The sequence below is a fragment of the Dermacentor andersoni genome, chromosome 6 (genome assembly GCF_023375885.2).
Source record: "Dermacentor andersoni chromosome 6, qqDerAnde1_hic_scaffold, whole genome shotgun sequence".
Taxonomy (NCBI): Eukaryota; Metazoa; Arthropoda; class Arachnida; order Ixodida; family Ixodidae; genus Dermacentor; species Dermacentor andersoni.
Genome location: NC_092819.1, coordinates 35,178,236 through 35,192,505, shown reverse-complemented (window position 1 = coordinate 35,192,505; position 14,270 = coordinate 35,178,236). Strand labels below are relative to the sequence as shown.

General features: G+C 43.2%; 1 protein-coding gene across 6 annotated transcripts in view; it reads left to right on the top strand.

Moving 5' to 3' along the window:
* Positions 1 to 14,270, top strand: part of Dap160 (dynamin associated protein 160) — an 88,830-nt gene that overhangs the window by 12,322 nt on the left and 62,238 nt on the right. For all 6 annotated transcript variants that reach the window (XM_055066138.2, XM_055066139.2, XM_050170575.3 and 3 more), the window contains exons 11-21: positions 3,520 to 3,660; positions 3,923 to 4,001; positions 4,086 to 4,222; positions 7,239 to 7,407; positions 8,253 to 8,365; positions 10,530 to 10,732; positions 11,247 to 11,397; positions 12,283 to 12,429; positions 13,077 to 13,135; positions 13,307 to 13,371; positions 14,022 to 14,209. In XM_055066138.2, coding sequence (XP_054922113.2) covers positions 3,520 to 3,660; positions 3,923 to 4,001; positions 4,086 to 4,222; positions 7,239 to 7,407; positions 8,253 to 8,365; positions 10,530 to 10,732; positions 11,247 to 11,397; positions 12,283 to 12,429; positions 13,077 to 13,135; positions 13,307 to 13,371; positions 14,022 to 14,209 — 1,452 coding nt within the window. The remainder of the gene's footprint in view (positions 1 to 3,519; positions 3,661 to 3,922; positions 4,002 to 4,085; positions 4,223 to 7,238; positions 7,408 to 8,252; positions 8,366 to 10,529; positions 10,733 to 11,246; positions 11,398 to 12,282; positions 12,430 to 13,076; positions 13,136 to 13,306; positions 13,372 to 14,021; positions 14,210 to 14,270) is intronic.

Genomic DNA, 14,270 nt, shown 5'->3' with positions numbered 1-14,270 from the left:
ATTTCGAAACATATTTTCCTAATTGGGTCATTGTGGCTCAGTGGAAGTTCTTGAAGCTTGCCAAGTTCAGTATTTGACTCCTTCAGAATGCAGTTTGGTCTGTCTCTACTGATAAAAAATCAACTAGGTTTGAGCAGTCGCTATCAAAATACATAATTTCGTGGCAAGATGGTGCAGAAACTTCGATGCAGTGTTCTCATGCCTGTCTTTGGTTATTGCATCTCATCGGGTCTACCAGGCTTCCTATTGCAGTGAGAGAGGCCTTTTAGTGTTGCAGGAGGGCACACTAATGCAACTGAACATATATTTCTCTGTCGTGTCACTTTAAAGGATCCATGAAACAGTTTGGACAGTTTTTGTAGATGCATAGGGTACAGCTACAGTAAATCATTTACACCACAATTTGTGTGATGTGTCTCGTATTAAGAGAGCTACGGATGATTACAAGTTACGCACCTCCATAGCCATGCACATTCTCCTCTACTCGTTTGCCATGTGATTGGGGCGAATCTCCACCTTCACTGGCTCTACGTCATGATGGGACATCGTGTCGTCTACTTCCAGTTGTCTTGGAGCCAATGCGTGAAGACTCTCCAACCTCTCCACCAGCGACTGGCAGTCGATCCCAAGCGAGAGCTATCGAATCCGCACGCATTCCGAACATTCATTCGCAGTGCCGAGCGTGTCCGGTATTCTGGTAACCACAGGCGAGCTGGGTGTTTCAATGGATGGGTGAAGGCATTAACTAGAGCCCCTCCATATTACTGTTGCTCTGATGAATGAGCTTTAGCATAGAAGTACGTGAGTGGCCTGGTCAAGCTTGAACATTTTAAACATTTAGAACAGCATGTTCACGATTATGTTCCTACCAAAAATTTACAGCAGCGGGAAAGTAGAATACACTTTGTCATTGTTATATTAGTTCTGTGTTTGGTTGAGTTCTGTGCCACCAGGTGGTTGCGAAATGCAGACCGTTCATGTTTGCGCATCTGCTCATCTCATGAAACACCCAGGCCCAGTCTGGTGGCGTTTGTATGAATATCGGGCACGCGAAACACTATTGTGGTAGTGATCCTCGGGCGTAAGTTGATGGCCGCAAACGTGCAAATCCTGGCGCTGATCGGATACTAATAATCCGATACGCTGCAGCCACTCCACTCATCTAGCCTTGGAGAGGACATATTGCCAATCGCTATGTTTGCAGCCCACATCGTAAGAAGGGCAAACCATGGTGCTCACGAAAGAAAGATAGAGATCAACACCCACCATGGAGCTCTCATCAACGCGAAGCACGTTATAACACAAGTTGCTCTATGCCGGAAGTCTTGAGTGTAGTGATAAATTGTCCTTGTGCATTCTCTTTCTGTTACATAGTTTCTTTTTTTATAGAAACAAATTAACTAGCATTCTAACTATTACAAACATTTGTTCACTATTAAGTTCAAAAAAATATCGATGGTGCACCCTAGGCAGCCAATCGGATAGCTACCCTACTGGCGCGATATGTTCACCGCGTGTCACCTGGTCAGGGGCGGCTGAAAACTCAGCCGAGTAGCATGCTGCGATTGGTAGCGAGGTACATTTTTAAAACCTTAGAATAATTTGCATGCTTTACGCTGAGCGCTTAGATGCGTCAATTAATGATCAGAAGGACCTACCCTAAGGACTCGATATGTTTGTACAAAATCGTCAAAATCATTTCAGGGTCCCTTTGAGAGTAAAGAAAGAAAATGCTGATAGACTCCAAAGTCTCTAATTTTCTTTACTTGATCACTGCAAACAGTAGTTATATTACGGCAGTGGCTGTGACTCCAGCATTTGAAGCAATGTGAAGTGTCTTCCTTTTTCGTGGCGGCATATTGCACTTGCAGCGAGAGCCAATGTGAAGAATTTCTTTCATGCTTTTCTCCAGCCTCGTAACCCCAGAACTGAAGCTCACTCATTTCTGCCGCACATAATTCTGCCCAGCTTGAGGAGTCCGCTCAGGTGGGGACGTACACGTTTAGCGCATTTCTTTGCTTGTAATGGTTAACTGCAGTATAAAGCGGGCGTGGAATGTTGGTTAGAGTGCTTGGCTTGATTTCACATAAGCACTCGTTGGATGCCCCACACTGCAGTTAAATTCATTTCATGCTTTGAGTTAGTTATTCGAAATTCGTGCAAATGGATGGACACGTTCAGGCTGCCGTCCATACCCGCGTAATGAGCGCACTTTTCCTAATATACCGAAGCAAAGTTGGAGGGTGGGTTCATTATGTGGGGTAAATTTCATGGAGACATTTTCGAAACAAAAATTGAGAAGTAGGACAGTAATGATTTGGAACATGCATAAGATAATCATTTGCAAACCAAAAGTTCACTCTGCATCGGAACCACTAGACCTGCTGTTCAGGTTGCCGGCTGCTTCATCCACATCATGGTTCCACCACAGAATAAAGACCTAACGCGTCAGCCATGCGAAGTCGGTGCGGTCTAGGCCAATCGCGTGCGGAGAAACTGAATGGATACTTCGAATAGCGATCTCTGATGACACTTCAGCTTGTCCTCGCAGCCGCTTCCGGCCGTCTGCCATTATTGCAAGCATCGTGTTGAAGTGCACACCTGTTTTGACGCTCACACTGTGTGCATTTCTTTCCTCGACCGTCCTGCTCATCGACGTGTCAGAGTTAACCTGTGTCTTGTCAGTGTTTCTGTTTTGTGAGCAGATAAACTCTACGTCCCGCAGCAGGCGTAACCCATGGCAGGCAGAAAAGCGAGCCACAGACTCGCGAATTCATCACTACGCCCTACTATGACCACTATGCCGATCAAGTGCCAGCTGCCCCTTCTGCACTTAGACTCTCTCGTGTGCCATGCCCAGCCGTACATCCTGTGCGCATGCTCTCTTATAACGTCAGCGTAAAGTACATATGTATGTTGTATATACATATGTACATATGTTGCAGAGAGCCAGTTGCATTTCTTTTCTCTCCGAATCTGCGAGGTGCCTTTGCTCCGGCACTGGTGGAAAGGATGTGTTAAGCATGAAGTACACTTGCTTTAAGCACATATGCAAGAGTCAAAGATTCTAGTCTCACCGGAAAGCTACAGCAAGGCCGTTCGATCGTGGGACTGCACAGTAGCAAAGTTGGGGGTGTGTTCATTACGCGAGTAAATATGGCATTCCCTAGCTTGCAACTGCAGTTCTGATTGAGACATGAACTAGTGAGACAGATGATGGCACTAGCCCTCAGCACCGAATGCTAGTGCTGTTCGTCTTATCCATGTATTCTTCTTTAGTTCTAGTCCTCTTAATTTCTTAAATAGCACAAAAATGAAAACGATAGTGGCTTTCCTTTCAAGAAAACACGAGGAAAAATTATTACTGAATGCAAAGACTCATTGTAAGACCATTGTTGCCCAAGTTTTGAGAGTTAGATAAATGGATGTATAAATTAAAGCGAACGTGATAAATTGTCTTTGCTGAAGTCTGGTAAGCATGCAGGGATTGTGCTGACTGGATCACTTTGCTGTTTACAGGAGAACAAAATTAACGAGGCGAACCAAAAACTGGCAGACACAAAGAAAGGTGTTGCTGAGATGAAAGCGTTCATTGATGAGATGAGAGTAGAGAGAGACACCAAAATGAGGGAACTCAACGAAACGAGATTGGAACTGAAGGCAAGTTTGAGATTCATATAACGTCTGCATGTTTGGCTATTGCTTTGAACCAACTTCAACACCGAAGTGTCCTGTGCACGTGTAGGAAATCTGGTTAAATTTTACTGTGTTTTGTTGAAGTTGCATATATTTCTGTACTTGTAAAAGTTGTCCTGGTGTGGATGTCCATTTTCCATGAGCAGAGGCATGTTGCTTTATGCAATATTTGCAAATCACATTTAAAACCCCACATAATAAGGTGTTGCCCTTATCATTCCCTTAGGAAATCAACGACAAAATGCTTCTCTTGAATCAAGAGAAACTTAGCCACCAGGGCCGGTTGAAAACCATCGGAGCCAACAGTGAGTTACTGTCCTTTTCAATAAGCTGAAACGTTGCTGCACTTAGAGCACCGGAATGCAAAGACCTTTTTTTTTTGCTTCCAGATAATTACTCTCTCGCAATGAACAGCTGTGGGAGCAAAGAGATCAGTTTGAACATGTTACGTTCAACGCTGGCCAGCGTTGAGAAGGAAGCCGAGCTCAAGCAGCAGGACGTCGACAATAACAATGCTCAGCTAAAGGTGAGAGCGCAGCCTTTAGTGGCCACTTTCCTAGGCTTGCACATTCTAGACTTTCATATTTGTGGAAACGGTTCGTATACCGTTGCCAATAGATATTTAGTGCAAAAATTAGGCTGCAAAAATTTTCGAGATATTGGGCAGTCTGGAGAAAGTGATTTCAATAGTAAAATCAATTTTGCTGTTTTTTACAACTCCGGCACTGCAGGAGATTCTTTTTCAGAAGTTTTCATTATGTCGTGCTCTATTGAAATGATGTCTACTTGAAATTTCGTGATGGTCAAGGTTATGAGAGCGTTTCGCATTCACTTGTCACACATCTCTATGTGCTTCATCATCAAGTGCAGATTTTGTGCCTGCAACCTTGACTCCACGATGCTTGTCATTTAAGGCTGTTACTGTAAATGCTAATGGACGTTGACGCAGTGCTGCATCTAAAAGCCCTGACCTGTGCAGTTTGTGATTGTGTGTGCCAAACAGGAAAAAAGGAAAAATGGACACTGCACTTAGTCGTGATTTTCAGGCACGAATGAAATGGATTTGGTAATGTGCTGTACAAGGTTGATTCAGATGAAGTGGTCATGCACATGTTGGTGTTCATGTAAAACGGTGTTTATGTGATGCTTGATGATCAGGAGCGAACCTATTATTATCAGCAAATTGGTGGTGATTTTGGTCATGGTGATGGCAAGAAACAGTAAAAAATGTACATATAGTAAAAGAACTGAAAATGAATTGCATCATTTGCGAGGTGGAACATGGATGTCTTGGAGTCTTTGCAGTGCATATACTCCTTTGTTAGAAGTTTCAAAACCACTAAACATGCGACCTGGCCTGACTTCAGGCTGCCCACCGCGGTAGCTTAGTGGCTATGGTTCTGTGCTTCTAAGCTCAAGGCCGCAGGTTCGATCCCAGCTGCGGTGCCCGCATTCGGCTGGGAGAGAAAGGCAAAGACGCTTGTGTACATTGATATAGGTGCATGCTAAGAGCCCCAGGTGGTCAAAATTAATCCAGAATCTCCCACTATGGCTTGCCTCATATTCAGATTGAGGTTTTGGCGTGTGAAAACCGCATAACCTAATTTAAATTTCTATCTTCAGGCTGCAAACTGGTGCCTCCATAGAACTTTTATTGCTCTAAATGCCCAGTGAAATTGATTGTTGATTCAGCTGGCCAATTCTTGGGATTAATTTTTTCTTCTTGTTCTGTGGGAGAAAAGGCAACTTGTTTGATGATTGATGCAATACCTGGTTTCTTACTGATCTATTCAAATCAGATTTCGTCGAATGCACTGATAAAACATGCCACCTTGTGGCTTATCAACCGAACCCACCTGGGGAAGAAATAAAACATTGCTCCTAAAAATGACCAAGCTCTATAAAGATCCCAATATCCTAGACTGGATTTAATGCTTTCTGACTAACCGTTTACAGTATGTTCACGCTAATGATTATGACTCCCCTACTGTTCTTGTTACTTCAGGCATACCACAAGGATCGGTTTTGGGCCCATTACTATTTCTTATTTATATTAATGACTTACCTGTCGGTATTAACTCTAGCATTAAACTCTTTGCTGATGACTATATGCTTTATCATGTAATTAATAACCCGCAGGATGTTTCTATTTTGCAATCCGACATTGATGCTATTTCTAGCTGGTGCAAGAAGTGGCTTATGAAGCTAAATACTTAAAATTGTAAGGTCATGAGAATAATGCATCACAATAAATTTAATGACAACTTTGCTTATACCCTTAATAACTCTGCTTTAGACTCCATTACTAGTTATCGCTCTCTTGGCGTGCGTGTAACTCGCAACCTCTCGTGGAGTATACATGTTGAACATGTAATTAACAATGCTAATAGCATGCTTGGATTTCTACGCTGAAATGTTTCCTCCGTTCCCTCCGATTTAAATATTAAATTATACACAACTCTAGTTAGATCAAAATTAGAATATGCTTACTCTATTTGGGACCCATCTAGCTCCACATTATTCACTGCTCTTGAATCCATTCAGAATCACGCTGCCCAATATGTGCTCTCTAATTACTCTCGCTACGCCAGCATTTCTTCAATGAAAGCTAATTTAGGTCTACCGACACTTCGGTCAAGCCGCAAGTGCTTCCATTTAAACCTCTATCACAACTTTTTTTACACTACCCCAACACAGTCTTTTTCTCCTTTCAGAGTATGTGTCCTCACAGATCTATCATAAACTCAAGGTTAAAATTCCTTTATGTCGCACTAACACTTGCCATGCCTCTTTTTTGCCGCAAACAAGCAGTGAATAGAACCATCTTCTCGCCTCCGTCACTGCAATCGATGACCCTGTCGCCTTTAAAGTTGCGATTAATAATTTATTGTTAGAACACTCCTCTCTGTAATACCCTCGGGTCCTGAGAGTATGAAAATGAATGAATGAATGAATGAATGAATGAAGCGCAGCGGGACACATAGAGATTAAAACAGGACGAGCACTTAATAAAATTAATGTTTGTTTGAAGCATGGACAGGCAAAGCAGGCAGACCTTTGATTATGCTGCAATACAATCAGCAGTACAATCTAGCCCAGCGGTCCTCCCTTCTGCACCATTGGGATTCACAAATTCACTATGAGAGGACCTGTCATGCTCACCCTCCCTTGGCTTCACAGCACCAGACATGGTATGGGAGCCTCAGCACAGAGCCTGGCAGCAGATCTTGTCACTGACGGGGCAGAATCAAAACCTTTGACAATGGCTGTGCAACAAGAGCAGCACTCGTGCTTCTTGTAGTGCCGTCATTTAGCAGTGTTATACTGCAATCAAACATGCCCTTTCAATGACCATTGAAGTCAAAGATAATCGAAATCGGGGAGCCCCATTGGCTTCTGTCCATAAGCTCGCTTAAAGGAGCGAATCAGGCACATGGATTTTAAAGGCATTTGGTTTCAGTGGTGATCGAAAGCAAGCGTGTGACTGCAATATGAGGGGGTGCTGCTTGCAATATCTAATATTATTGCCTCGTCTTTTCCAGGAGTTAAAAGATAGGTTAGCGGACCTTGTTCAGCAGAACGAGACATTGATGAGAGAATTTACTCAGAAGAAGCAGCAAGTTCTAGCACTAAAGAAGCAGAAGAGCAGTTCCATAACATTAGATGCCTGGAATGACAACTCGGAGTTTGCATCTGCAGATTCATGGGCAGGTATGCCAGCAAATGCCCTACATGATTCCTGATGCCCTTCTGCTACACTTGCTGATGCCACAGAAGATACCTTCATTAAGCAGCCTTTTATTAAATGTGCATATGGGATGCTCAACTTGTAACGATTAAATTATGACCGTTTCAGTATGAAGCTTTCTTTGGCTCTTAACAGCGTTTTGCGTCGGTGGCTGGCCGAGTTAACTGAATTGATCCCAGAAATGTGCAATCAAAGGCAGTGGCTTGGTGGTCCAATTCTGATATTACCAGTGCAAGATATGTGTCCTCGCGAAGAGATTTAACCCCTTCTGTGCCATGAATGAGCTAGGTTCATCCTCACATTTATGATAAAAACCAGCAACGACGAGTTGTTCACAATACTTTTAATTTTCTATCAATACCTTTTTGTGGCCTTTTTGTATGTATATTTCTTTCATTTCCTATTACAATGCTGTTAAGTTTTACTTTTTCAATAACTGGTTGACGTTTTGTATCTTAATGCTTAAAATTTGTCTACGTTGTTTTTGTAAAGGGTACAGCGGGGGCAAAATCTGGTCATTTTTCGTCAGAATTCAGGAGAATGCTGTGGCACAGGAGAATTTGACGTGGTTCTTAAAATGGGCTGATCCTGGTGGCACTGCGACATCACAGCACCCACACGCCTCATTGCATTTACCAACGAAGCTAACCACTAACTGCTTCCAGCAGCATATCTCAGCACGTCTATTGGGAAATTTTCGCTCGACTTTTACTATCATCCTCCTATGGTGCCTGCTGAATTTCTTGCTCTAAAATTTTAAAGATTGCCATTTGTAAGTCTTTTGACTGGGCCTGCATTTGTGTTTCAGGTGAAAGCACTCAGCCTGAGCCTTCCTCTGGTCTTGTAAAATACAGAGCGCTATATGCATTTGAGGCACGAAATGCTGATGAGCTTTCGATAATGCCAGGAGACATTATCATGGTGAGTAGTACATGTGTCGTTTTGTAGCAGTATTTCTAACATGCAGTCAAGAGCAAAAGTCTAAAGACCGCGGAGTCGGCAAAAAAAAATTTAGTTCCTCATAGCGCAGCTATGAAACGGGGAATTATCTCAGTGCATTTCATTGGGAGAACAGGCATACGTAGACTCTGGTGCTTGATTTCAGTGTGCATATCTAGGCTGCAATGAATTTTCTTTTTTCTTTTTTTCATGGCATCCATAATGTCTAGATTTTTTGCTGGTGGCTGTACATAGTTGAAGGTTAAAAATGGCCCTAGTAAATTCTCCCAATGACCCTGGCTTGGTACTTGGGACACATCTTTAGCTGTTGCAGAGTTCATATCAGCACTCTAGCGCTTGTGCATGATGTGCAATATAGTCCACCCGTAAAAAGAACACCTAGTTACTAATTAGTATTCAAATGAACGCAATATGAATGCATGATCAACTTCATATGAAAAAAGTGATTGATGCGGCTTGTTAGGTGGGCCTATAATAGTAAAGAAAGTTTTGCTGATACCTTCATGTCAAAGGTAAGCTCTAATCGTTCCTGAAATACTAATTTCGTGTTCTCTTAAAGAGTGACTTCTGCCGATACACAGCAACCATTTGTATTGTAAAACATATACTCAGGGTTTAAAAAATGTGTAATATCCTTGCCATCTCATGGGTATTTAAGTTTGTGTGTTCTGTATCTTAATTTCTGTGCTCTGTATCTAGTGCCTTTCGCTTGCATTTTGTTCGGCTTGTGTGAATATACCTTTTGGCTTAAAGCAAATTCGAAGATAGTAGTGGTACCAAATAATTATGAAACAAACAGTTTGACTAGTTGTGGCATTCCCATAAAATTTTGACACAATCACCAGGAAGTGAAAAATGTTTAAAAAAAATTTTGGGAGGGTTGGGGGGGCCTTGCAAAGATGGAAGCAGTTTCATCTTAAGGAGTAGTTTATTTTCAAAGTGCAGCGATATTTATTGCAAGAATTCAGCTTGATCATCATCTCTTGCAATGCAAGCAGTGTAGAAATTTCAGTTTGACTTTTTCTCGGTGCAAGAATTCATTGAATGCAAGGTTGCGACTCTGATATTTATTGCAAGAATGCTGCTTGATCAATATATTTTGCAATGCAAGCAGTACAGAAATTTCAGTTAGACTTTTGCTTGGTGCAAGAATTCATTGAATGCAAGGTTCAGTCTACTTGTAATTGTGTGATGGTCGGTGCTTTTCACATGGTGTCACAATTCATTCCGTGAAGTGCAAATATTGCACACAACCGTGACTTCACAACGCTGGCAATTTAGGCTGTGTTGTGCAAGTTTAGCTTGGTGCTTATAGCCTGCACTCGAACATAAGCTGCTCCATCTAGTAAGCACACAGAGAAACTTAGTGGACATGCTCACTAAAGTATCTGTCCATTACCAAGCCGGCCGGAAGGGAATGCGTCACGCCCATTCCAATCACAGTGCCATGGCAGTTAGGCCTAACTACCGCTGCTTCACCGGTTGTTGGTGATGAAAGTTATGATTTAGTGTCAAGTTGGTGCAGATCTATTCGCAGCTCAGTGCGACTCCAGAAAAGCTGAGAAGCCACCTTGCCACACATCACAAAAGAGGAGAGAGAGAGTGTGTGCATAGAAAAACGTAAATGACAGCAGCATTCTTTAGGCACCATTTTTCCAACATAATGTGTGGGAATGTCTGAAAAATCAAGCGAGACACCACACATTGTCTGAAATTTTGTACACTTTCACACATTGGTTTCAATAGAGAAGGTGGCAGTGCTGCAGCTATGTTGCAATAATCGAGGAGGTTCGAAAAATTGGCTGGCGGCTGTAAACGAATTTGTTTTTGACTTGTCTGTGTGAGACATGTTAATGGCATTGTGGCTTTCTCGACGAAACTGCCGATTGTGTTTTTAAATTTAGATTTGTTCATTCCTAATACTTCGAAAACTCTTGATACTGAAATTTGAACCGAACTGAATGGCACAATATTCAATTGAATGTCGTAGAATGTCGCATACTTGCTCAAGCCTGCATTTTATTTAATATTCAGCGTGCTATGATGCAGCTTTAATGGGCACTAAGACTTGCAAATGGCCTTAGGACCTTGTTTAAATAGCGCTTTGTCACGTCTCTGGTTCCAGGTGCAGGAGAACCAGCACGGGGAACCGGGTTGGCTCGGGGGAGAGCTACAGGGCAAGACAGGCTGGTTTCCAGAGTCCTACGTTGAGAAGGTGGTTACCTCGCCCACTGGTGGTTTTCCCGTGGACAACAACCAGGTGGCCGCAGCAGCTGGAGCGGCTGAGACTGTGCACATCGTGGGAACCGAGATGAAGATGACCCTGGAGTGAGCCTTGCTTGCCACTGTTTTTCCATGCGGGCTTTGTTTTCCGAGAAAGATTGCTGGTGTGCAATAATGACCTCGTCGGGGGAACGATACTTAGTCTATAGACATGCTGCAGAGTGGGACATGAAAATGTTGTGTGCTACTCTCGTTCACTCCGAGCAGAAAAAGTTCTGCTGTCATTCATTTCTTGGAAGGCAGTATTAGTACATCTGGCCAAGTGTTCAAAAGTTTATTGCAAACAATATTCAAAACGGCTGACAGAGCAGAGAAGAAGCAAAGTGTGAGCGCAGTCTGCTCTCTTTGCTTGCTCTGCGGCTCATTGTTTACAGACATGCAGCTTGTGTTACGCATTCACTTGCGTACAGGTATGGCTTCCTTGTAGAGATATTGAACTAGCACCTTGGGTGGTGATACTTTCACGGAAGGTAACCTCATTGACCTTGTGTTCACATGCCAAAACATGGTAGGCACAGCTTTCCTGCAATGTGTGCATTGTTTCTCATTCTGTCTGCAGAGGAATTTCCGAGGCCCCGGAGAATGGTCGCGAGCCGACACTGGACGAAGTGTCTGCGCCCGATGTTCTGCAGCCCTCGGAGAACTCCTGCTTTACCCAGCTACCCCGGGGGGCCCCCAGTGTGGACACCACATCTCCTGTGCCTGGCGAGGTGAGCTGGTGCAGAAAATCCCTTTGTGGCGGCCACGTGCTTCAAATAGGGTCCTGTAACACCTTTCCTGTGGGGTACTGAGAACGCACTGAAGCGAGTGCAATGCCCTTGAATGAATATACACCCGAATAAAGTTTTGAAGAGGACCTGATAGTAACGGAGACATAAAGAGTGGCATATTTACTTTTCCCATTTCCCTCTTGGCTGGGTAAATGTCCTGCCCATTTCTGCTTCCTTACTTTTTTTTTCTTTCTGTGGTGCACTTATAGTAACCATTCAAGGTTGGCGTCTGATAAAAGTGCCTGAGAGCAACAAAGGAATGGTGACAAAATGGGCTGGATGTTTTAACGGCTGCCGTTTCCTCGCTTGCTAGAAGATTGAAGGGCTGCGCATACGTAAGCAAGGCTTTGCTTGGGAGTAACTTTTGGTCATGAACAGTCACACAGTGCCTGGCGTCTATGGGCTTTGTCATTCATGGCATCAAAATAGAGGAAGCCTCGAAAGTAGCAGGAAAGAGAAAAGGCATTATTTCATGTGAGATTTTTGCTTCTCTGCTGTATGCAGTGGAATAATAATTTGAATTGTATGTTCATGCCAGCATTGTCTACAGACTGGAAACGTTTTATTACAGCGTTCAAAAAGTGTTGCAGTGTATCTTGAAATATGGTCGATGCAATCTTTTAAGGTGGTTTTCCCCCACACCATAAACAGGCTATCTAGTTTTCTGGGTGCAGGACAATCCGTGGGTACCTCTAATACTACTGCAGTTGTCAATGCGCAGTCCCTTGCTTGCACTGTGCCCCATTATGCTCAAAGAGATGCCTGTGCAGCCACAAGGCTGGCTTCATGAACAGGTTTTCTCAACTCTATTATATTTATTTCCAGGGAGAAACTGCCCCACAGGGCTTGCAGGCACAAGCTCTGTTTCCGTGGAGAGCGAAGAAGGAAAATCATCTCACTTTCAACAAAGGTGATGTCATTGCGGTCAAAGAGCAGCAAGACATGTGGTGGTACGGCGAATTCCAAGGAAAGGCAAGTGTCTGTCTTTACCATAGAGGGTGTTTCCGTGATGACTGATAGGTTACAGATTACGTCGACACATGATAGTGGTGGCTACTACAGCAGCTTCACACAGTTTGATTGGTCTAGAGGGGTGGGCCCTGAAATAAATATGTAACCTATAATCTGACTGAACCTAACCTAACCTTGCTGGTAGTCTTGCTTGTTTGTAGTCTTGTCTTGCTTATAGTAATTTGCTTAGAAATAGTTGACAGAGCTGATGCTTCAGCTTATTGACACAAGTGATATGGGGTATGTGATCAGTGGTTTTGAACTGGCACGGAAATTTGTCACTGCCAACAAAGTGTAACAGCTACACTCAAGATGTTTCCTTCAGCAAACACGAATGGTGCCATAAAGGCAGAAAACCTAAGACACGCAATGCAAAAAGGCTCCAACTTGCAGCTGGCCATATATGGCACCTAGTAAAATTTTGTACCAGCTAGCACATGTCAGACTTTCTTGTCATAAATTTTTGAGTGGCATATGAATGTTCTTCATTCTGGTACAACAGCCCTGCCTAACTCAGTGCTGCAATGTGTTGCAGAAGTCGATTACAGCTGATGCTTGATTTTCTTTTGTTTGTACAGTTATTTTATCATTCTTTTTACGCCTTTCAGCTGGGATGGTTTCCAAAGTCTTACGTCAGACTCATCTCAGGCCCTGTGAAGACATTCAAGTAAGTCACTTGTAAATAAATTGTATCATGCATCAGCACCAGCAGGGAATTGGGGGTAGTGAGGCTGCCTTGCTGTTATATGAGGATAACCACATCTAACAGATTGCATGACAAGCTTCGCTTCTGTCTTGTATATATATATGGCTTAAAGTTATAATCATTTTATTTCAGCAACCAGGTGTCGGATTTACAAGAATTTGGAGATGTGCCTCCTGAACCCCCAGCAGATTTCCCAGGTTAGTTTCTACCTTTTTTTTTTCTGTAATGGTGGGTAGCCTACAGGTACAGTTTGAAGCAGTAATTGTTATCAGCAGTGTACAAGGTGAGCTAAATCACATAATGGGTCTCTTCCTGCAATTGTGGATGGCTTTCCTATGAAGAATAGACTGATGCACACTTTGCATCTGTTTTCTGAAAATTTATAAAGTGCTGTCGGACATTTCTGGCAAGGCTTGAGAAATTTATAAATTGCTTCCAATATGCAGCTGACAATCATGTGCCAGTATTTCTACGCAAGTTTCCCCTTTTGATGAGCACATTTTGCTTTGCCTCAATCTTTCTGTGACCTGTTGATCTTAAAACCTTTCTCACTGATGCCTTGTTAGGTGTGTTTTTTCGCAAAACCTCCTTTCCTATCTTTGAAAGGGTTTAAATGCAAATGCACTCGCATACTTAGATTTAGGTGCACACAAGCTCAGGTGGTCAAAATTAATCCAGAACCTATTGTTATGGTGCCCTTGGTAGCCTTGTACAGCGTTGGGATGTAAAACCTGAGTTTTATTACCGCAGTGCCAGATGAAGTCTGTACATGCATTCATGATTGACTGCACGGTCCTCGTGCAGGCAGTTCGTGTTCGTTTTAAGCCATTGCTTTCTTCCCCTGCAGTTGCAGCCGAGGAGAAGTACATTGCCCTGTATGCGTACCAGTCTCAGGAGCCAGGTGACCTGAGCTTCAATGCCGGTGACGTGATCAGTGTCAGCAAGAAAGAAGGCGAATGGTGGACGGGGACGTTGGCTGGCCAGACGGGAATCTTTCCTAGCAACTACGTACGCCTGTACGAACCAGAAGTCAAGGTAGGAAAATGATTTGCTTTTTTGTGGCAGGGCGCTGCTGACGTGCGGCATGCATTAATGA